This window comes from Kogia breviceps, chromosome 8 (assembly GCF_026419965.1).
Source record: "Kogia breviceps isolate mKogBre1 chromosome 8, mKogBre1 haplotype 1, whole genome shotgun sequence".
Classification (NCBI taxonomy): Eukaryota; Metazoa; Chordata; class Mammalia; order Artiodactyla; family Physeteridae; genus Kogia; species Kogia breviceps.
Window position 1 is genome coordinate 82870860 of NC_081317.1, and position 24003 is coordinate 82894862.

The following is a 24003-nucleotide window of genomic DNA, read 5'->3' on the forward strand; positions in this document are numbered from 1 at the left end:
AGCAACTAAGGAGGAGTAAAATAATGAGCAAACAGAAATGCCAGCGAATGAAAAGGGTGTGGGAAGGAGTTTCGAAAAGAAACAAGTGGCTGAAAACGAACAAAGGAATGAGGAAATGGGAAAGGGGTTAAATATTTAAAAAGTAGGGCATCTTTCAGGAATATTCTTGTTAATCAGGCCATGACTCTGAGTCGTATACTAAAGACTGAGGGGCAAGATGTAGTTTCTGATTTCATAATTTGATTAAGAGTCAATAAAGGAGGGCTAGAACCAATCCCATTGAGACCAGATATCTTAACCTAGGCTCTTACTTTTGGAGTTCAAATTTCTTCTCCTCAATTTTTAGTCAGTTTCCTCCCCCCAGAGCTGAATTTTATCTGAAAAAAAAATTCCCAAACTTCACTTGAAGTTTTAAGAGCAGAACAAAGTACATGTTTCACACTTTTAAAGAAAATGTTCAGACTCTGGTTGCAGTTGAATAACTTCAAAATGGCTTCATTTTAAAACTTAGTAGAGGAGAAATATCTGAAGGAAATGCATATTTTAGATTATTTGTTTTAGGATAGTTTAAAATCACAAGAGCAATACAGAAACTCTGAATTACCGGTAAAGGATCTCTGGCTGGTCTCATGTGAGTATAACAAGAGTTTAGAGGTAGAGAAGAGGGGTTTCAACTCCTGCAGGGTCAGGATTTTCATTCTACGTCTGTGTTCTTGGCCACCTTTAACAGCTCCTCTTGCTTTTCCTCTCAGTTTATCCCTAACTTCTGGAAGACACTGTGAAGCAGGGAAAGAAAGCTGGTCTAGAAGGGGAGGAATGGGGGCCCTCAGTGACCTGGGCCATGGGCCTTAATCTCTCCATTCTTGTATCCTCAGCAAACCTGATCTTCTCACTTCATGGGAGGTCAGCTGGTGAGATTCAGATAAGTAATGGTTTAAGCAAGTTCTGAATAGGCATAAAGTGCTAAGGTATTATAAACGTCTACTCTTTCCTTTTACTATTCTTTTTTTTTTTTTTTTTTTGTGGTATGCGGGCCTCTCACTGTTGTGGCCTCTCCCGTTGCGGGGCACAGGCTCTGGATGCGCAGGCTCAGCGGCCATGGCTCACGGGCCCAGCCGCTCCGCGGCATGTGGGATCTTCCCGGACCGGGGCACGAACCCGTATCCCCTGCATCGGCAGGCGGATTCTCAACCACTGCGCCACCAGGGAAGCCCTCCTTTTACTATTCTTTTAAAAATCAATCGAGCAACTCCAAGAATCAGATTTGAAGGATAAATGTTTATGGGAATCCATCTTGGTTCAAAGGAGGACCTGGGGTACAGGGAACTATCTCGATATTTTAATAAAACTAAAACCTAATTGGTTGTGACCAATTCAAAAGAATTAATATAAGTTAGAAGCATACATTCAAAAAGGAAGCATTGGAGAAAAGGGGACTAAGTCTTTGGGATTCTATAAAAACTTGGTCTGTAAGGCAGTCCCTGAGTCAATATCTGAGAAACAAGTTTGTATTAGTGCTCAGATACTCATGTAACAGAGAACCACAAAAAACAGGACTAAAAGACAGAATCTGGATACACACTGATGAGCTGAAATATGTTATGTGAATGCCTTATTGTGTGCTCTGGGCTTTCAGGGGTACTGAAACAATGTATGCGTGAAGGAATTACAGCAGAGTAACTGGCTCCGTGCTGGTGTGCTATCAAAGGGAAACCAAGACAGCAAAAGGAAGTAAATCAACGCAGCTCTACAACCCTGATTATGCTCACCCACTATTTGATAACATATTTCCTTCTTTGGAGGAAAAAAAAGAAAGAAAGAAATTCATTCCCCAAACTCTTGGGAGGCTGAGAATCTAGACAGACAAAAGCACATCTACAGGGCTTCCCTGGTGGCACAGTGGTTGGGAGTCTGCCTGCCGATGCAGGGGACGCGGGTTCGTGCCCCAGTCCGGGAAGATCCCACATGCCGTGGAGCGGCTGGGCCCGTGAGCCATGGCCGCTGAGCCTGTGCGTCCGGAGCCTGTGCTCCGCAACGGGAGAGGCCACAATAGTGAGAGGCCCGCAAAAAAAAAAAAAAAGCACATCTACATACAAATTTTGAAGATTAAAACATAATAAAAGCCAAAGCAATAATCTAAAATAAAATACTTCCCTTAGCTGCTTTTGCTTGTAGTCTGCAATGTATTTTCCACAGTTCCCCAAGATAAAAGGGAGATTGTCAGTATCCATTTCCAGGTTTTTCTCACGAATATATATCAAGGGAAGTACAACAAAGTCTGCTTTGGATTAAAATTATGAACATCAGATTTCAAAATCAAGAACAAAATGTTTTAGGAGTCTATTCCAGCTTTGTCTTACCAAACCCTGAAAATGTGGGGAAAGTAGAATTCTATAGTTCTGAGTTTTTTTAATGATTTAAGAAAGTAGAGAGGCAATGACATTTTCATATATTACTATAACTGGAAAAGAAAAAAGAATTATGGACTATATCCTGACATTAAAAAATACTTTTGACAGTGTTTCCTAATTACCAACAGTGATGACTATGGCTAACACGGATGAAGAAATTAATGAGCAGTATTTTTTTCTTATTATGTTTAAGATCATCTCCAATACTACCATCAGGCTTGACCTGATAATCTGAAAAGAACACCGTAATATTACAGGTAAACTTTAAAAATATTCACAAGTGGTTAGGGAGTCCTAATGAACAATAATAGAGTTATTATTTTAATTTGTAGCCTAAGGCATCACCACAGGAATCAAAGAAACTGATGTATTTTTAGATGTGTGTACTGCTTATACATTGAATGGCGAGTAACTGTGGAAACTTTCATTCTGTGGAAACTCTAACTGGATTTATGTGCTAGAATCAGCTGATGAGTTGCAAATTTTAAAGTGGTAAACTGATTAGCATTAAGTCACAAAATATATTTCTTTATAAATAGAATGCATTTATCTCATATAAAATGTATATTTATAAACACTTGTTTTCCTCTAGCTATATGTAAACAGTGACATAAGAAATAAAATTATGCATGCATCATACGTCTTCTGTGCAGTTGAAAATGTCTTAAATTTTATTTCACTGGACAGCAAACTAAAGAAAAGAAATGATGACCTTTATAACTAAGGCTTTCCTTCTCTCGGAGACTCTCTATTTTGATAAAAGCATCTCTCTTTTATGAGGTCCTTTAGGACAATGTTGATTTTTTTTTTTTCCATTTCTGTATCTCTTTAGATAGCCTGGTATCCAGCACATATTAGATGAGCGCTCAAAATATTTTTTGTCTTGATTCAACATTCAAAGAAATAAAAAATGTTGTCATATGCTTCCAAGATATGTAGTATGTTTAAAATACTATACCCAAAGATTATGGAACAACTAACAGATATAAAAAAAATACGTATAGAGATATCATAGCTCAAATTCTGATGGTAACTGCTTAACTCAAAGTGTGATAACTGATTCTCATATATCTTAGCATGCTTTTCAGGCACTTTGCAATACGGCTACAGAGGGCAAATGGCTGATAAACCTCATTGTTAAAAAGAAGTCCCTTAAATAGCAAGATATACATGAACAACAACAAAAAGAACTTATTTGATTGGTTCAAAAGCCCATACACTGTAACCCAGGAAACATTTGAAATGTATGAATAGGTAACTCAGCTGTATATGGGATACTGGTTCATAACTCTTCATCAATCCTACATACAATAAAAATGCTGTTTAGGACTGGATATGTATTTTAAGAGATATTAATACCTGCAGAAAAATAAAATATTTAAAAGAACCAAGAAGCCAGAATTCTTATGTACCAAAAAAACTGTACAAAATTAGAAGTACATTTTAATATGCCAGATCTTATTTTAATCAGTTATTGGGGATACTCACTTCCTTCTCTTTATTTTCTACCCCATTAGGAGGAAATTTAATATCTACTATTGGCATGTCAGTCTGCGAACTCTGCCTCTAACAGTATAACAATGGTGTCTTCTCTGTTCTCCCAATACACACCAAACTCCAGATCAAAGCCACGGTTTTCTGTGACCCTTAATTATCCTCCACAATCAACTCTGACTCACATGGAGCCTTTATTGTCCTAAAAATCCATATTTATACTTGTTAGAATTTCATGCAATAGGGAGGAGATGACAACACTGAATCAGTTCTCCAGACAGGCATATCAAGGATGCTTTTTCAATCACCCAGTGCTTAGTAGAGAACAAAGTTATGCAGCAGCCTATAGAATTCTATAAGAGCAGAAAGGCCACAACACTAGGACACTTCTGGGCTCCAGAACAAATTGATTTAGAGCCCAGCTGCAAAGTCATTCACATTTGCCAAGAGAGGTTTTGAGTACTCTTTGGGACCCGCCCTTCATACAAACAACAATTTAAACAAAATGAAAACAGAACAAAACAGGCTGACTCACTCGAACACTCCCAACTCCATCCTGTAGGAAGAAGGCTATAAAATAATGTGACAATTAGCCTAGGGATTTCCTTGTTACCTTCATTTTTAGAGCCTCTGTGTAGTGTTCAAAGTATCACATAGGGTCAGATTAGACCTGAACACACAGACCTGCTCAAACATCTTACTGTTCTGAGTATACCACCTGGTACCACAGGGTTATTTAAAAAAATTCCCAAATCAGTAGTCAAGAAAGCAATGAAGTCAGTTTACCCCATACCCTATCATTTATTTGTATCAGATGTTAAAATGAGAATCCATTGCCTGTCCACAGAGCACTCACCTCATTGTCTGACTCCACGAGAACTTGATCATATTCACTAAGCGCTACTAGAAACATGATAGAGGTGACATTTTCAAAGCAGTGTATCCATTTTCTTCTCTCTGACCTTTGGCCCCCTACATCGACCATTCTGCAAGGTTAATAATATTCATATTAATAGCACATAAAAATATCAATATAAATATAGCTTTACTTACAAACTTAGGAAACCTACTCTCTAAAGAGAATGGTCATCAAAACCAATCCAATTAACACTTATTGAACATCTACTAATTTTCTGTTACCTAACAATCAAAGTCAAGACATTCTGGGTAATAACTCATTGCGCTTATTAGAAAGTTACCTGATATGTATAAAAATTATAATTTTGTAAAAAAAAAAAAAAAATCCCGTGCCAAGCCAAGGAAAAAGGCTTTTATTTAATCAAGCACAGAAGAGTCAGAAACAGAATGAGTTTTATTTGTGTTCAGCTCTAATGGCAAATACTGACTTCAGTTTCTTTCCCTATAAAATGAGAATGGAGAGCCTCATGTATTTCTCAAGGAAGCTAGGAATGACTACAGATCATTTAAAAGATGTAAGATGCTATGTATTTCAACATGGGTGTGTAATGCTTCAACTAAATGCAAACAAAACCTTCCTCTTCATCAGGAAGGTAAGCTTTTGGGGCTGGTTTTTCTTTCCAATATTGACAATAATTTGGGACAGTCCAATCATGTTGGGTAACTTATGCACAAGTCAACTTGCTAAACTGCTAGGAGTGGTATGTATAAAACACCAAGATGCTATAAGAGGCCACCAGTTGAACTATATCAAGGATTTGTTTTTACACATCAATTCTGTGCTCAGGAATCAACACTGGCATCAATTAATTTGAGTGCTAGTGTATACAGAATATATCTAGCAGAACTTGGTAATGAATCCAGGTTTCTTCAAACTGTTCAATCCATAACGACTAAAATGTGTACAATGTTTACAAGATAAAATAGTTTCAGAAAATGAGAGTTTTAGGTGTAAAAGTTTGAGAGTAGGGCTCTTTAAGTGTTTGTTGAAAACTGCAGTTGTTCCTGGTATTTTCCTGCCTCTAAGGATCAAACCTAAACTATGAAATCAAGAACCTTCCAGTGACTACTTTGAAAAGTTTCCTATGAAAGAGATATCTGAGGGGCAAAACAATGGATCCAGGGAGACCTATGAACTACAGACATCAAAACTAGAATTCTTAGGTCTTTAGAAATATTAAAATGCTAGCTCTTCTCTGATGTCAAGTCAATAATATGCTCATTTATATAAAATCCTCATTCCATGAAATCCTGTCATGCTAAATCCTATAAGATGTTTTTGATGGTAGCAAGAAATTATTCTTCTAAGTCATTACTTTTACTGAAGTGCCAAAGAATGTCCTTTAAAACTTAGTGCCCAAAATGTAGGGAAAAAAAACCAAGATGTAATAGTAACCTGGTTTCAGATTTCAGTAATCATAAAGCAAAAAGGAGATGGAAATCTCCATGAAATGCTCTATGTTTTCTGAAAATATTCTAACATGGTTATAAGCAGAAGGAAATTTGGTGTCTCAAATTAAAGATCTCTAAACGCAATGAACTCAGAACTTACTCTAGAATGCTGGAGCTATAGGGAGCCTTGGTGATCATCTAATGTAACCATTTTAATGATGAAAAAAACGAGGCTCAAATTATTTCCAAAGTGTCACCCTCTTTATGGCTATGTCTATTAGAGTAACGTATGGCAGCCAGATGTAACCACAGGTGCAGAGATTGATTAGAATGAAACACACAGTGCTTTGCAGGGAATGATGGAGGGCCTGCCCATCAGGGTCACATGGCAGAGTTACATCACAGGAGTTACATTCATTTCCACTTTACAACCCTGTATTGTACGTAGTTGTCTTAAATGGATGGCTCTCCCAAGGAACTCAACTCTCTGCACCCAAAGACATATTCATATGGCCTCGTTTCTCCATGTACCATGTGGTTTGTATCCTAACTAAAAGTACATCTGAGTGATTGTGTAACAAGAGATTAAATGAAAGTACATCAGTCTTGTTTATTTTTTCTCATCTTAAAAAAAATTAGACTACTTCAGCTGAAGTATTACCCAGAAAGAATAGCAGCAGCAAGGGAGAAAGTAATAAACTTTCATTCCATTTTCCTATGTAAATTTAGACTAGGTTAATCAATCCATTTCCAAAACCATGTATTTTAAAATTTTTCAGGCAACTCATTTTAGGAGCACAAAATAGCCCGTATTCTTATTGCTACTGAAAAATTCTACCTTGGTAGAATTTCCTCCAGAGGACCTGGAGGAAACAACATGAAAGCTTCTGACAACCTGTAATTTCTGTTATTAATAGGGTTATGAGATAATGTATATCTTACACACATGTAAAAATACAGTTTTTACATGTACATGTTTTACATGTAAAAATACAGTTTGTACAATGTACAAACAATGACCTCAGAGTTAAAATGATTCCCAACCAGTTTTAGCCTGGACCAATGTTTGAGTAACTTTTAACCACCACCAGACTATTCACTGATTTCTCAGTGATTTAACCTGAAATAAGAAACCTGCCCATATATCTTTCCTCTGCTTCCTCTTTCAGGGACACATTATTTCATTTGTGTCTCCAATGACAATAATTGTTATAAAGGTGATACTGTTTTAAAGTCTACACATGGTTTCAATATTCATAGAGTTCACAACATGTGCTCAAGGCAGAAGAGCTGGGAAGCGGACTCAGGTACTACCTGAAAATGACACTTTGTAAGTCAAAGGGGTATTCGATGATCCCTGTTGTGGGGACTCGAACTCTGAGCACATCTTGTTGCGTAGGCAGGTAGGCGGGGTCGGCAACGCGGTCCAAGTCATTAAGATAGCTGGAGGAGGGAAGACACACGAGAACGTCAGTGACACCATCACACCAGACCTGCTGATGGAAAAGGAGGGACAACAAGGAATCCTAAGACAGAGGTGAGAGAAGGAAGAAAAATACCAGAAAGTGGCAGAGTAGCTTTTGGGAAGTGAAAGATACAGTCAACCTTCTGTTAGTGAGAGCAAGGTTCTCCATCTATGGGTGACCTGGTTCACAGTATTTCTCTTTTCTTCTCTTACTGTCAAAGAGAACCCTGACAGAACGTAAAGGGGGAGAGGAAAAGAATTAAATGAGTCTCCTACCCTCTACTTGTTTAGCAGGTCTGGTGGGTAAGCAGGAGTTTAAAGCAAATAGTTTTTGAATTATTTATACAAATGTTATTTGTATAAACAAACAGATAACAGAGCTACACATAAGGTCAGGATGAATTTTTTTGCCTTTTTACAGAACATCAGAGCCCTTTCCTGGAATGTATTTCCTTATAAGACAGCAGCATACCATGTCCTAAACTCCGTCCAAAGCCTAAGTCATTCACAATTAATGTGAAGCCACGAGATTTCTAGTTACTGAGGCAACACTATCAAAGGCTGGATATTCCCAGTGTATAGACTCATCACACCTAAACTTTAAATTTATCTGCTTATATGACACTTTTCCATTAAAAAAAAAAAAGCTTTTTATTGTGAAATAATTAGAGACTCAACAAGAAGCTGCAAAAATAGTACAGAGAATTCCCCTGTGCCCTTCACCTAATTTCCCCCAATGATAACATCTTATGTGACCATAGTATATTATCAAAACCAGGAATTTGACACTGATTAATACTATTAACTAAACTACAGACCATACTTGGATTTCACCAGTTTTTACACACACACACACACACACACACACACACACATTTTGGGGGTGTACACCTCTATGAAATTTTATTACATGTAGAGATTCATGCAATCACCACTGCAATCAGGATACAGAATTGTTCCGTTAGCAAAAAGAAACTTCTGTGTGCTACCCATCCCAATCCTAACCCCTGGCAACCACACGTATGTTCTCCATAGTATAATTTTATCATTTCAAAAGTGTTATATTCCATTCACTTTCCATTCTCTCAAATTGCAAAAATCATTTACAACTTCAAGAATGACATAATTTGATATAACTGATGACAAACAGGTAAAAATGACTGTTCTGCACGGCATCCGCATGATTTCAAAGAGACACTATGTTCCCTTTGGTTCTGGAAGGGATGGAGCACAGATATGATTTCAAAACATACAATTGCAAAGTATATACAGAAAGTAACTAACGTGTGAATAAGATTTAAAGAAAAGGTAGAACCATTATAGACTTGGAAGAGATTCGATTTTCAACCCTTTATGCCCACAAACAAGAGACAGTGAGTTCTGAGACACGTAACGGGGAATGTCTGGTGTGGAGCATAACTCAGCAGGGGCACAAACACCCAGGGGACATGACTTACCAGGATAAAGACTGTCTCACCCTGTTATTCCTGCCTTAGTACCTAAAAGAGTGCCTGGTAAATAGTACTTAATGATTATTTGCTGAATGGATGGATGGTTTCCCATGCTGAGATTTAGTTTTAGCATTATTTAAATATCCTTCTTACTAGTGGGGTTTCCATATCAATGATACTGTTAAATTTGAAACTGAGTATTGAAAAAAATTTAAGTCTCTTAAGATTCACGGGATCATAAAGTAGTACAGCTACGTCTGACTTTAACAAAGAAATAAATTACTGCCTTTTTGGAGCTGTATCAATTCTTTAAGACAAAAAAGTACAATATTAGTCTGGAAATTCCTAATACAAAGCAACTATAATTAGTATTCTAGTGGCCTTGTCCCAAACACATCAATGATTCTTTAGCTGGCAATTAGCTCTCTACTGGCTGACAGAAACCAGCCTGATATCTTATGTATTATAAAAGTAGCTGGGGGACAAAAAGAGGGACAGGCTGGGAGAATATGGGCTCGAGAGGCAGGAAGGAAATGTAAAAAAGGACTGGACTCCAAATTTTAGTGAATATCCTGGCATGGTCTAGGAGGTGCCTGATGGCGTTAACAAGCCCATGTTCTGGGTGTTGGCCTGTATCTCATCCTACAGATAAACCAGCTCATGACTCCATAAATGCAAAATCAACTGGGTACTCTGTATAGATGGAGTTTTTTGATTTATGAGCTCCTTGATTTGAAAAAATCGAAATGAATGTACCTTTTGAAATCTGCAAGATCATCATTTATTTAACTACTATATACAAAAATTTAATTCAGAGGAATCAGAGAACTTCCAATTCACATTGGCAAGCTTGTTCGGAAATACGCTGCCCAGTAAACCATTTCTACTCACTTCACCCAATCCAGAGGTCAGAACAGAAGGTGGCTAAGTCTCGGACACAAGGTGCTACTGTGTTCTTGTGGAAAGAGAAATCGTGGCTTTCTGTTTCTTGATCTGCTTCTTGAAGATGAACTCAACAGACTATTCGTTGCCACTTCATTTTTAAACATGTGTCCTTGCACAGGAAAATTTAAAGAACCAGCACATGAAGTGGGAGAGTCCCTGTCACACTGCACGTGAGAACCTTGCTAGTCTCTCTCTCCAATTCAGAAAGGTGAAATGAGCTCTGGGAAAAACACAATGGAGTAACACAGAATCAGGATATACACCTGCGACTGAAAGCCACTGATACAAGTTTAGAGGCTGTCCTAAAAATACTGTCAGTGGTTTCTCTCTGTGAATGCCAGGCACTACTGAGACATTAGCTGAATATCTGAAGCATTCATACGTGCAAGAATATTTTCCCCCTTCATCTTTCTTTTGCTCCTTTTCAATGTAAGCATAGTTCAGAGAGTAATAACGGCAACGTAACAATTAACCTATACTGGGCACTTGCTGCTTGCTAGGCCCTGTTCTGTCTGTTCATTGCCCAGGTTTCAACATATTTCAAGGCAAGGAAATGGCCATTAAAGATTCTCATACATTTACAATTTACTGGAAAGTGAACTGCACTTCTTGCTTGACATTCTTGTTGTTTTGTTTTAGCTGGATGGTGGAGAGAAAGGCCCACTTCACTTGGAGTAAAAAAAAGTTAATCTGATCTAGTTTAACAAAAGAAAAAAACGGAAAATAACTTGCTATCACGGTCTGCTAGTTGAAACATACATTATCTAGAACCGGAACCAAACCAAACCAAACCAAACCTAGAACACCCCAAGACAAGACTAGAAAAACGAAACAGAACAACAACAAACCCCCCCAATCAAACAAAAGACACACAATCTGTTTTCTCCTACAGGAAGGTCTAGGCGGCTCAAACGCTACCCAAATCTGAAGACCTGTTGCAGATAACTTGAGAAACAAGTAAAACGTGCAGGCCACCTAGACTAGCATCTTTCACTGCCAAAGAGAGGGCAGTGTGGAGAGCTTCTGCCTGCACAAGCACCCAACCCCACGTGGCCCCCTCACTCTGGGCTTCAGGACTTGGAGGGACTCAGTACTTTCTGCATTTCACATTTGCTTAGGGAAAAAAGCCACTCTACTACCTTAGAAATGGAGTTCTAGCATGATAAGACCAGCATATCCTTATTTGTTGATTCTTGTCATATTCTGAGAAGAGGTAATGATGGAATAATCTCTTAACTGAATTGTACTTTCCACTGAAGTACCTCATATTTGGGGGAAAAACGCTGGTGGAACCTTGGGGGCGGATGGGTTCATGTTGGACGACTCCATTCATTTAACCTTTAACTAAAAAACACTGAGGTCTGAACAATTTATACTGCAGAGTAAATTCAGAGAGTTAATTATAGCTATAATTTGTTTTGTAGGAATGATTTTGAGTGGCTGCTGAGGTCATTCTCAGGGTGCTGCTATGGTGACAGGCACAAGGTACATTTCCAAGGCAATGTATGTATAACAAGTGGCTGGCAGTAGCTCTCTCCCGATGTCAGAGAGAGAAAGATCCATGGTACACACAGGACTTATTTAACTGTCTAGGAGTGAAGACTTTTTTAAGATTGTGCTTGAAAATGGGTTTAGTCAAACTCATCTTACTCCAATCCATTCAAGGGAATTTAATGACTTGTCATTGCTTTGAGACATTCAATAATTGATAACTTCATAACTGACTTAAAAAACGCCCCAAACCTCAACATTTTCCCACAGACATTTGCCCAGTTAGGGCTCTCACACTCCATGGGGTCAAGGACCATGACTCCCTTTGTCCAAGGCTGGTCACCGACATTCAACCAAGGGCCTGGAACACAGCAGATGCTTAACATGGGACCCAAATTAAAACTATTTTATGGAAAACGTTGTAGTGGTTAGAAAGGCAGGTTACACCTTCTAGGAGAAAACAACGGAGTATGGGGGTTGTTAGATACCCATCTTTACATAACTACTTTTCTTCTCCGGGCTATTACTGGCCTGCATTATGTAAGACCTAAATTCTGAATTCAAATGCCTCTGACGAATATAAAGACAGCACAGAAAGGAAAGGCAGTATCCATTTAATTTCATTTAGTAGATGCACTTCCTGCTCTTCTTTAGGTCCTGGCCACAAAATGATATAATTTGTACATCCATTTTATGCCCGCCAGTATCAAGCTTTCAGGCCTTGGAATTCACTCTAATCCAGGGCAAACAGAGGGAGTGGTCCCTTATTAACAGACGATTGTGACACAATATCTTTAATGGAAGAAGCAGGTTTCTGATGGTTTTCAGTGAAAAGCAAGGCAACAAAAAGACGAGTAAAATTTCCATAATTCCTTTCCTACCATGAAAAAAATGCAGGGTCATCTGAAATTCAACAACCATCTTGATCATGACATTCTGGTAGGTGCTAAGGAAATGAAAATTCCCAGAATATGATCCCTGCCTGCAATGAGTTTACCAACTTGTAGGAAAAAAGGGGGTTATACGAAGAGGAGAAACAGGGGAGTTTATTAGGGGAGGAATGAATGCTTGTATATTTTGGAAAGAGCCATTTTCTGGGAACTTGTTTGAACTGTCTCTAATCCTTGGTGATTATCCACAAAACATCCTTCTCTAGCATGACTGATTTATAAGAAAGACAAGGAGGGGCTTCCCTGGTGGCGCAGTGGTTGAGAATCCGCCTGCCGATGCAGGAGACACGGGTTCGTGCCCTGGTCCGGGAAGATCCCACATGCCGCGGAGCAACTAAGCCCGTGAGCCATGGCCGCTAGGCCTGCGCGTCCGGAGCCTGTGCCCCGCAATGGGAGAGGCCACAACAGTGAGAGGCCCGCATACCGCAAAAAAAAAAAAAAAAAAGAAAGACAAGGAAATCATGCCCATTCGTTTATAATTACACCTTGTAACTGCTAAAGTCTTTATACATTTAACTTCAGTATCACATCTGGCTGCAGAAAAAAATAAGAAATTCAGAAATGGGGTATAATCCATTACTCTAAATGATTAAAAATATATGCAATAAGCTTGAATGTCACTAAAACAATATGCTCTAATCAAACTAAATATGACATTTCTCTTTTGAATGTTTTAAAAAGAGATTTCAATTGTTCCTTAGTTTTTGACAGTAGTTTGTCAGTAACAGATTTGAGTTGACCTTCAAATTTAATTTATGCTCCAATCTGACATGTAATGAGAACTTATTTTCTTAGATCTTTTTAGAAATAAAAAGAAAAAGCCCTACTACCTATGACTGGAAAGGTAATTGAAATCTAAGCCAAGAATAACATAGAAAATAGAAATTCAAGTGGGTTTGTTTTTTTTTTTTAAATGAAGGAAACATGAATAAAATTTAGAGATGACTCAGCAAGTAAACAGTATCATATTACAGCCGGGGTTAAAAAAAATTAATACACGTATTAGGCATACAAGCCTTAGCAATTATACCAAAAGGGGGAAAGCACCTGTGGGTGATAAGTGGAAAAAGAAATCTCTGACATTTGTTCTAAATCCAACCAAACATAGTAAGATAACTAGATAACTGAATACAGCACCTTGGAGCATTTAATGTAACACACTATGGGGTGTATGCTGGGGTTCTTCAACTCCTGTGTAAGAGCCTCTTACCTAGAGGCTCTTGTATTTATCAATATAAGAGAGCTGCAGTTCAAGTCAGATATTAAGATGAAGTTCTGGCACAGAAAATGACTCTGGGTAGAATTTCACATTTTTTATTATTGAAAAGAAGGTTAGAAAAATTAGGTCGACTTCATTAAAAAAATTAAGAAGACCTCCGTGTAAGAGGAAAAGTCTTGGGGGATGTGAAAGTTAGATCATGCTTGAGATCTTATTTGACACTGTCAAAGCAGTGGAAGCTAAGGAGAAACTAGAAACTTACGGTTACTGTGCAGTTTCTATGTGACCACAAGGATTCAAAGGAAAAAAAATAAAAGAAATTGTCAAAGTGAACTTTAAAAAAAAGTGAAAGTAACAGTTCTGCAAAACTGCCCTCCCGAGGGGAGAGTCAGGCACAGGTTTTACAGGTTGTTGGTTTTTTTTTTTTTTTTTTTTTTGCAGTACACAGGCCTCTCACTGTTGTGGCCTCTCCCGTTGCGGAGCACAGGCTCCGGACGCGCAGGCTCAGCGGCCATGGCCCAGGGCACGAACCCGTGTCCCCTGCATTGGCAGGCGGACTCTCAACCACTGCACCACCAGGGAAGCTCAAGCACAGGTTTTGATGCCAAGACCCAACTAAGTCCCTCCCTCCTCTGGTAGATCACACTGCTCAGCTGAGCCTGGCGGGTGACCTGGTTAGGCCGGGTTAGCTGCACGAGATTTCTGATTACTCATTATACAAACACTTTCATCTCCTTAAGAGCTCGCTCTGTGGAGGTCAAATCAACTGTCCTTTTTCCTCTTTAACACCTGGTACACCATGATCAGAGTTCAAGGAGGTGCAGCATTTACTACAGAGAATTTGTTCATAAGAAATTATTTGTTTTCAGTACAAAATTCCAGGTTTAAAACACGGTCACCTAGTGGTAGCAGGGCGGCTACAATCTCACAGTGTATGAAAGCTACTCAGGGAGAATATTCTGTGGGATAAAACAGAAGAGATCATGCATTTAAACTGCCCTTTGCCAATAAACTAAACCAACCCAGAAAATCAGATTTTTTAAAAGTAAATAGCTCCTAAAAAGATCCTATATCACTGCATCTAGTAAACAGTTTCAGTACCTTATATATGGATAGTTGATCTGAATGTCTACCGTAAAGAGACCACTCGTGTCAACTGGGGAAGGAGCGGGGCACCTATGTGTGTGTCAGACAGACGCCAGGGCCAGGGCCAGGGCCACGGCCAGGCGTGGGTCAAAGCAAAAGATTCCCAAGTCTGTTGCCCAAAAAACAAATTAACCTTAAGAGCAATTAAGAGCAAAAACAAAATAACAACAGGGGGGAGGGATAAATCAGGAGCTTGGGATGAACATACACACACTACCATATATAAGATAGATAACCAACAAGGACCTACTGTATAGCACAGGGAACTCTACTCAATGTTCTGTGATAACCCATATGAGAAAAGAATCTAAAAAAGAATATATGTATAACTGAATCACTTTGCTGTGCACCTGAAACTAACCCAACACTGGAAATCAACTACACTCCAATAAAATTAAAATATGAAACAACAAACAACAACAAAACAACAGAAGAGAGTAAGAGACAGAGATAGAGAAGGAAAAGGGAAGGGAGGAAGAGGCCTTTTTCAATTTGCCTGTTTGGCTTTGTTAATTTATTCACCTTTTATATGGTAACTTTCAAAGCTGTTGACTAATTTTGACACAATTTTTATACTTCTAAAATGTATCAGAAGCATCAGAAGGCTACTTTTTATTCTAGTCTGCTCATCTTGAACTGCAATGACAGTGCTTAATTCAGTTAATTTACACATATTTATTGAAAATCTGTTATACGTTCAATGCAAATCACTGTGTGTGTTGGAGAGGGATGGGGGTTGGCACAGGAAGCTGGTACAAAATACTTAAAATATATATATTTTCTTTGCCTTTAGGGACACCAGGCTACCTGCGAAGCAAAGATAGCACAGATGAATCAATTAAGAAATAATTAAGTGCCAAACTGTGAGGTGCTAACTATGAATGCATTAAGAAGCGAGAGATGATTATGAACTGCAGTCACTAGAGAATTGCGTAGAAAAGTGGGGGGATGAGTTACAGCGTGCAGACTGAATGGGACTGGAACAGGCAGAAGAGGGGAGAAAAGAGAGATGGGAAGAAATCAGCAAAGAAACATAATTTACTTATTCTTTTATTATGTTCCTCATTCATTCAACAACTTTCCCTTAAAGCCTTACTGAAAGCTAGGCACTGTGCATAGCACTGGGTGGGAACCACAAAAAAAAAAAAAAAAAAAAAAAGATGTGAATCCTGTCCTCAAGGAGCTCATGCTCTAGCAATGGCGATAAACATGCTATAAAATAACCATTTTAGGGGCTTCCCTGGTGGCGCAGTGGTTGAGAGTCCGCCTGCTGATGGCAGGGAACATGGGTTCGTGCCCTGGTCCGGGAAGATCCCACATGCCGCGGAGCGGCTGGGCCCGTGAGCCATGGCCGCTGAGCCTGCGTGTCCGGAGCCTGTGCTCTGCAGTGGGAGAGGCCACGGCAGTGAGAGGCCCGCATACCGCAAAAAACAAAAACAAAAACATTTTACAGCACAGAAAAGATGTGACTCAGAAGAGAGCTCGCAGTGATGGTAGCCAAGAGTCAGCCATGAGCAAAAAAGGTTGCTGACTAAAGCTGGTCTCTCACAGTCATGTCTCCTTAACTTGGATATTGGTTCTGTAGGACCAGAACTTTCATTTTAACAAGGATGATCAGGTCTGAGGAGCTGGTCATGTTAAACTAATTATAGACCACAATTCTTTAAATCAAGAAGCCATTGTGTTAATGAAGAAGAACATCAGGGTCAGCCCATAAGAGTTCAAAGAGGGCTTGGCAGGTGGGGAGTGAAAATAAAGGAACAGGCCCGATGGAGAAAGCCAAGTGTCCTGGGCTCACTTGAGGCTGGAGGTGGGGTTATCTCCTAGTCAGGTACGAGTTCTCTTAGGCCCCTTTCAAAAGCCGGTCAGCCCTACCTTTGGTCCCACTGACTGTTAAATCCCATCACACTCTCAACCAGCTGCACCAGGCACTACAATGGGGGCAAAAGCCAAGCCACATGAGACACAATCCTTACTCTCAGAGCCAAATGTACTCAGTCAACATTTCTGGTCATGTATGCCATCTTTAGTACTGGACATTCTGTGCATGGCATTTAGAGGTTCTACCAGGGAACACAGTCTAGAGCTCTCTGACGCTCACCTCCTATCTGAAGTTTTGTTGTGCAAAGAGCTACTGATGGAGTACTGCTGAGGGACTGCAGGCCATCTGTTCTCTCAGTTCTCTAGAAATGAATCTCTGGGTTGATTCAGAGCATCTGAGGACTAAGGTAGGGTCTATCTAAATGGCAGAAGTGGAAGCAGAGTGCTAGCTGCCTTTTAATATTCAGTCTTCTTCCATGCAAGGGGCTTGCAATTTTTTTCTTTTCTTTTTTTTTTTGCGAGGTGGGGTGGTTTGAAATCAGATAGTAAGTATTTTAGGCTTTGTGGGCCATTCAGTCTGTTGCAATGACTCAGCTCTGCCACTGGGCACAAAATCAGCTTTGGGCAACACATAAACAAACAGGCTTGGCTAGGTTCCAACAAAATTTATAAAGACAGGCAGCAGGTTGAGTTTGGCCTGTGGGTTTTCCAATCCTGTTCTATAGTAATAGCGCCCCTGGTTTCATGTGGGTACAATGTCATCCTGAGTAGACTGCGGGAAGGATTGTAAAGAAGACGTCAGACTACTGAACGTGCAAACGTTCTGCCGAAATATGAGCAAAAGCAGCAAACTGACAGAGTGAAGCGTCTCCCACATCCACTTTGCCCTTCAAGCAGAGTGAGTGAATGATGAACAGGTGTCAAGACAAACCCCTTTCCCTACTACATCTCTGTAATGAAGGTTACAGTGGTTAAGTCTTACCACCTCTAACATCTCCAAGCATTCTGAAAAAGGAATACTAGAGACCAAGTTTTAGAATCATCAGAGTTCACTGTGGAAGACAAATATAGGGTATGTTTTATTCTTGCAACAGGTTATTAGGAGAGGTACTTCCCTGGTGGCACAGTGGTTAAGAATCCGCCTGCCAATGCAGGGGACGTGGGTTCAAGCCCTGGTCCGGGAAGATCCTACATGTTGCCTAAGCCTCAGCACCACAACGACTGAGCCTGCACTCTAGAGCCCGCGAGCCACAACTACTGAAACCTGCGTGCCTAGAGCCCTTGCTCTGCAACAAGAGAAGCCACCGCAATGAGAAGCCCGCGCACTGCAACAAAGAGTAGCCCCCGCTCACCGCAACTAGAGAAGGGCTGTGAGCAGCAACGAAGACCCAATGCAGCCATAAGTAAATAAATAGATAGATAGATAGATAAATAAAGGTTATTAGGAGATATGGCTCATTAGATAAAAGAAAACAAAAATAGAAGTAAATATGTCACGCAGGTGAAAAAAAGGACCACTCCATGTTATTACTGTCACTCTTTTAAAAAAGAGCAAACATATGCAAGATCAGTACCCTCTTCTGAGCTCAAGACAGCATTTTTAGTCATTTAACTACGTAGAGAATAATCTCTCTGTTCATTACATTTCCAGGTAAATTTGGGGGGTACCAGGTTTCCACTTGACTGCAGAGGGTAACGGTTTCTCAGATAAAGGCATTCTACTATTACAGAATCAAAGGATTTCAGAATTAGAAGAGAGTTTAGAGATTACAGAACAGACACCAGTGTCTGAGGCCAGTGAGACTTACGCAGTCAAAAGCCCCACAGGTGAGGCACGGCAGACACAATTCCACTGAAGGCTGGACTTGGACCCAATGGTCTCAGCACACAATGTCTCGTCTGCCTCCGAAAGCCTGCAGTAGGCTTACACTTCTTTTTAATAGTCAGATAAACAGTAAAGTTAGAAGGGCTGTGAGAGTTAGAGATAACACACGCTCAGGTTCAAGTATTTGGCTCATGAGTCAGGAACTAATTTAGCAAGGTACTTCTTCAAGAAGGATTCAGCCCCAAAGCAGGCCGATATGCTAACCTACACCTCTGAAAATTCGTTTTGCATTTAAAAATCCAACATTCAAATTCCTTGTGCATTTTAAAATTAAATTAAAAATTTAAGCATGAAGTTAGAAGTAAACTCCAAATCTGACATATGCCCAAAAGCCAATTTCCATGTACTTTGGATTCATGGGCTGTGGAACATGCGGCAATTTCAAGGTGTCTGATCTGCTGAAATCCTTGGAGGGTACTTCAGTAAAGCAAGATTAGGCATTACTTGGTCCCTGAAGGTGAACAAGGATACAGCAGTCTTGCCAAAAGCCTGCAGTGTGAGGACTTTTCTCACTATATGCCAAGTTGACTGAGATTTGTGTTCTCTGGCTAATGTCAGGGAGCTTCTGGTACTGTAGGCAGTGAACTCATTTGACCTGACGTCTCAGTATATTAAGGCAGGTGGTGAACCCCAGCAAAAAAAAAAAAAAAAAAAAAAAAAAAGTAAATCTACAGTCATCTGTCATCTGTTTATTGTACTCTTTATCTAAAGATATTCAGAGCCCTCAGACTTTCTTCTTCTTTTTTTTTTTTTTTTTTTGGTGGTACAAGGGCCCCTCACTGTTGTGGCCTCTCCCGTTGGGGAGCACAGACTCCAGACGTGCAGCCTCAGCGGCCATGGCTCACGGGCCCAGCTGCTCCGCGGCATGTGGGATCTTCCCGGACTGGGGCACAAACCCGCGTCCCCTGCATCGGCAGGCGGATTCTCAACCACTGCGCCACCAGGGAAGCCCCCTCAGACTTTTTAAAATCAATAACAAAAAGGGTAATAAGAGAATCTACAAAACTCTCCAGCATCTTAAAATGCTTTTTTAGTCTTTCATTAAATAGAACTGGAAGAATATGCCAAATTAAAGCCAATTGCAAACTTATCCTAAACTGCTTATTCGTCGTCTGGAATTTCCCATCTCCTTGTTTCTACCAGTGCTGCCTGTCCTTTGAGCCATCTGATTGTTTATTATGATCAGCAAGTTGGCTAATCAAAGTAGAAAAAGGAAAGCTCAAATCATTTTAGTGTTCTTATTGGCTCTAGTTTGACTCCAGTAAAAAGTTATTGGATGGAGTATGGGAAAAGGGGTTAAGACTGCAGACTAAAATAAATAATATTTCTCAATTCTGTGTGACCTAGAGTATCTTCTATGTTGTATGAACAACTGATATACTGTTAAACATGGCTAAATTTTCTGGATGATAATCAAAACCCTGCTGGGTGTATTTTCCAGTAAATCGGAACTACCTATAGGCAACATTAATAAAGATTAATAAATAATTTGTATCTTTCATGGTAAGTGATTTATCTAATCATAGCTATTTTATCTATTAGGCTATCACCTATATATCTAACAACTGTCAATCATCTCTCTCCCTCCCTCTCTCATTCATTCAACCATCCATCTATCCATCCATCCTCTGTGAGGTTGGATTTCACAGTGGTTAAAAACTTGGGCTCTGGAGGCAGCAAATCTGATTTCAGTTCCTACTCCTATCACTTACTAATTGTGTGATCGTGAACAAGTCACTCAACCTCTCTGAGACCCTGTTTACTCCTCTGTTTCATAGGGATAATAAGAAATATCCACAGTTTTGCATATAAACGACTAAGCACAGAATCTACCATACAGGAAGTGTTCAGTAAATGGCAGCTATTTTGAAAACAGAACTTTCCACATGCCAGACCTTCAAAAACAGCAGGAAAAAAGACTTAAATGCCTTTAGCTCTGGAACTTCATAGTTCATCTATAATGGCCAAAGACAGATAGTGCCTATATCACGGTCACTGAAACAGTGGAAATTACCCATCTATGATTTCATGGAACAATCATTTGTGAAGGTCAAATGTGAGCAGTCAGTGTTAGGCTCTGTGGGCAGAGGAGAGAGACACTTCAGTAAACATGATACCAGATACAAAGGAGATTTGTACAAGTGTTAAGATACATGACAGAGTGACTCACTATCTCTGGTGTTGGGCAAGACTTTCAGAGGGTGTGACTCCTGAATTGGGTCTTGAAGGATAAATAGGAGCTCATCAGATAGAAAAGAAGAGAGGCATACTTGGCCTCTGTTCTCAGTATTCCTGGCAAGTGGCCTACACAGACTCTAACAACCAGCAGGGTCCTGGAGATAATTGTTGTTAAGCTGAAAACTTTAAGCAGATGGGCATGGCAGGCACGGATTCTCACACGGCTAGAGATTAGGTATCTACATGTTCCCTAAATCTAAACTGAAGGACCACAAGAGAGACAGTCAGTACTCAGGGAGGCTGGTCTTAAATCTGTAAGGTGATGTTACCGTATAAGAAATTAGGTGCAGAATCTATCAACAAAGTTTTAAAATTTTAATTATAAAGACAGAAGGAACAACATGCCCCCTCATGAAGTAACAGAGGCAGGATAAAATACTGAAAGACACACCAGTGGAATGTACACAAAGGTCAGAAAGGAAAAGGGGTAACAACTATCTCGAACACAGAAAAAGGAATTATTCTGAGTTACTCTTTGAGAATGAATTCAGTACTGGGAATCAGTGATGCTCAAGATAGGGGACCTACATCCTCATCAGTACTATCCCCGCAGTTCACGGGGCATTCCCTGGACCACACTGGAGGAACATGTGGAACATAGCAGCAAATGGGTGAACTCAAAAAGCCACTGGTCTTATCTTTGTGCTGGGAAGGTTTTCCTGACTAAGGAAAAGGAAAATGCCTGGCACTAAGATGGAGAAGAATAAAGTGACTCTAAAACTTGGCCTCCTGGCACAGTGGGATTAAAGGCAGGCCAGCAAGGCTACTTGGGCCCTGATCTATAATATAAAGAGTGCTGAAATATCCTGGTTAGAGATCAGAAACATAGATGGAGTCAGCTAACTCAGGTTTCCACACACAACTTACATAATTGGCAGGAATAGATTGGTTCTACTGCCTGAAAGTAAACAAGAGTCTTCTAGAGAAAACGAAGGGGAAAAAAACCAAAACACCTCCCTAGGTTTCATTTAGCTAAGGTGACCAAATGTCCCTGCTTGACCAGGAGAGTCCCAGTTTATGCCTGCTATTTCATTGCAATTATTAATAGGAACCCCTTCCTTCTCAAAATGTCCTGGTTTGCGTAAGTTATACAGTCACCATCTATTTAGCCTATGTAACAAATTACTGCAACGAAAAGACTGAAACGTATTCCTTTTGGTAGAAAATGTATTTCAGGATGAGCAAATAGCACCAGTGGAGGAGAAAACCTTCTACTTCATAGAAGAATGCCAACAAAGACCAAATGATAAAAGTAGAAAATCATTCTTTTACAAATCCTAATGGAATTATTAAACCAGATAAGACTTATTGATTGGAATTATAACGATCAGGCGAAGAGCTGATGGGGACCTGGAGATTACACAATGACAAAGTAACACCACACAGATTGCTTTTGGTGGCAGAAGGAAAAAAATATAACTTTACAATGGAGGCTGTCAGTGCTCTAACACTGTGGTGAACCCTAACATACCACTGGTGGGTAAACCAGTATATGACATCACTTAAAGTGTATTCTACTCACAGTGGTTAACTGGAATCTAATCAAGTCTTTAAATGCAACTTCCAGTTTGTAGAAAATCCAGGAGACGGAAGAGAAAGTTAAATCATGCTCCGAGGCAGCAATCGGGCCCAATCCAGGTCAATCTTTTCAACATGCCAGTGAAATACAAAGCAGGTCTCTACTAGGTTAAAAGACTTAAGGGACATAAAAACCAAATGCAATGTGTAGCCCTAAAATCGACGGACTCTAAAGGACATTTTGGAAGAATCTGGGAAATGTGAATATGAACTGGGTATAGAATGATGAAAAGGACTGCTGATTATTTTTAGGTATAATATGGTGTTATTTATTATGTAAGCAAATGTCCTATTTTTTCAAAAAGATGCACACTGAAATGTGGGTATAAGGACATATAATTTATTACTTCTGCATAAAGATATGATTAAAAAAGAAAAAAAAAGTGCAGGTGCATGCACTTATATACCCACACGATGTACAGTTTAGAAAATCGAGTTCTCCCTATCCCCATCAGGGGAAAGTAGAACTGTTTAAAGAATAATCATGTGAAGGGGTCGAGATCAGCCTGTCCCAGGTGCCCCCGTATCTTCAGCTCTAACACGAGGGATGTGCCCACAGAGCAGGTGTGTTTTTTACGGTAGACGCAGGCTGTGCGACAGAATTCTACGATGGTGGCTCTCCCAGCATCACAGTGCTAACAGGGGCCAGGAGAAACCGTTGCGGATAGCTCTTTGCCCTAAAGCAACTCACGGGTACTTGTCTGGGAACGCACAAATCTAAACTGAAGGAATGTCACCAGGCATATGGTAGAGCTTTGTCTCAAGAACACAACCGCAGCAGCCGATCCAGGTGTCCTCAGGGCAAACGGGAATCTCTAAGAGGGCCTATCCCAGGAGCAGGAGGCAAACCATTTCCTAACGGGGAGCCCTAACCCTGGTAAGCAACATCATTATGGGACACTGGTGCTCTGATACCCTAGTCGCAAGACCTCTCTGTAGGGAGAACAGATCTAGGTGACAGGTAAAGAATGGAAGAGGTGAGGAGGAGTGACAGGATTTATGATAAAGTAAAAAGACGGGGTTTAGAAATGGTGAGAGGTGGAGGATTTATTTGTGTATATAACTTTATAATGGAGGATTTCTTTCTCAGTAAGGACCAGGAGAGGCATCACAACAGCCAAGTGAGAAGTGAAGAGGAGTTAAAGGAGAACCGGAGGTGAGGGTGGAGGGGTAAACCGGCGGACAGCGGAAGACATAATGAACAGGGACAGGAACGAGGGGGTAAAACACACGGCAGCAATGTGGGGGAGATGGATGAAGTCTGAAATGGCAAAGGAAACAGAAAGACAGAGGGGGCAGGAAGTAAAAGGAAGACAGCTAGCTGGTCAAAGGTCGAGGGGGCAGAATTTGGAACACCTAAGAGCTGAATGCATCTTCTTCATCTCTCTACTCACAGCAACTTACACAGTAGGAATTCGGGGCGGGGGGAGGAGAGAGGGAGGCAGGAAGGGTAGGGGGCGAAGGAAGGCGGGCAGACACAGAAGAGGAAGACTGAGGACAGGCAGTGTGGAAGGCTCCGTGAAGGCGTGGAAGAAGGACAAAAGAAGTCGGGACTGAGGAAGCACTCGTTTCAGAGGCACAGAGCAGTGGGTATTAGCT

The 24003-nt window shown here is 40.2% G+C and overlaps 1 protein-coding gene across 1 annotated transcript in view; it reads right to left on the reverse strand.

Annotated features, from left to right (window-relative positions):
• LOC131760996 (guanine nucleotide-binding protein G(q) subunit alpha) overlaps nucleotides 1–24003 on the reverse strand; it is a 291093-nt gene that overhangs the window by 63500 nt on the left and 203590 nt on the right. The window contains exons 4-5 of the mRNA XM_059071217.2: nucleotides 7530–7658; nucleotides 4762–4891 (exon numbers count right to left, since the gene is read on the reverse strand). Of these exons, the coding sequence (XP_058927200.1) occupies nucleotides 4762–4891; nucleotides 7530–7658 (259 nt within the window). The remainder of the gene's footprint in view (nucleotides 1–4761; nucleotides 4892–7529; nucleotides 7659–24003) is intronic.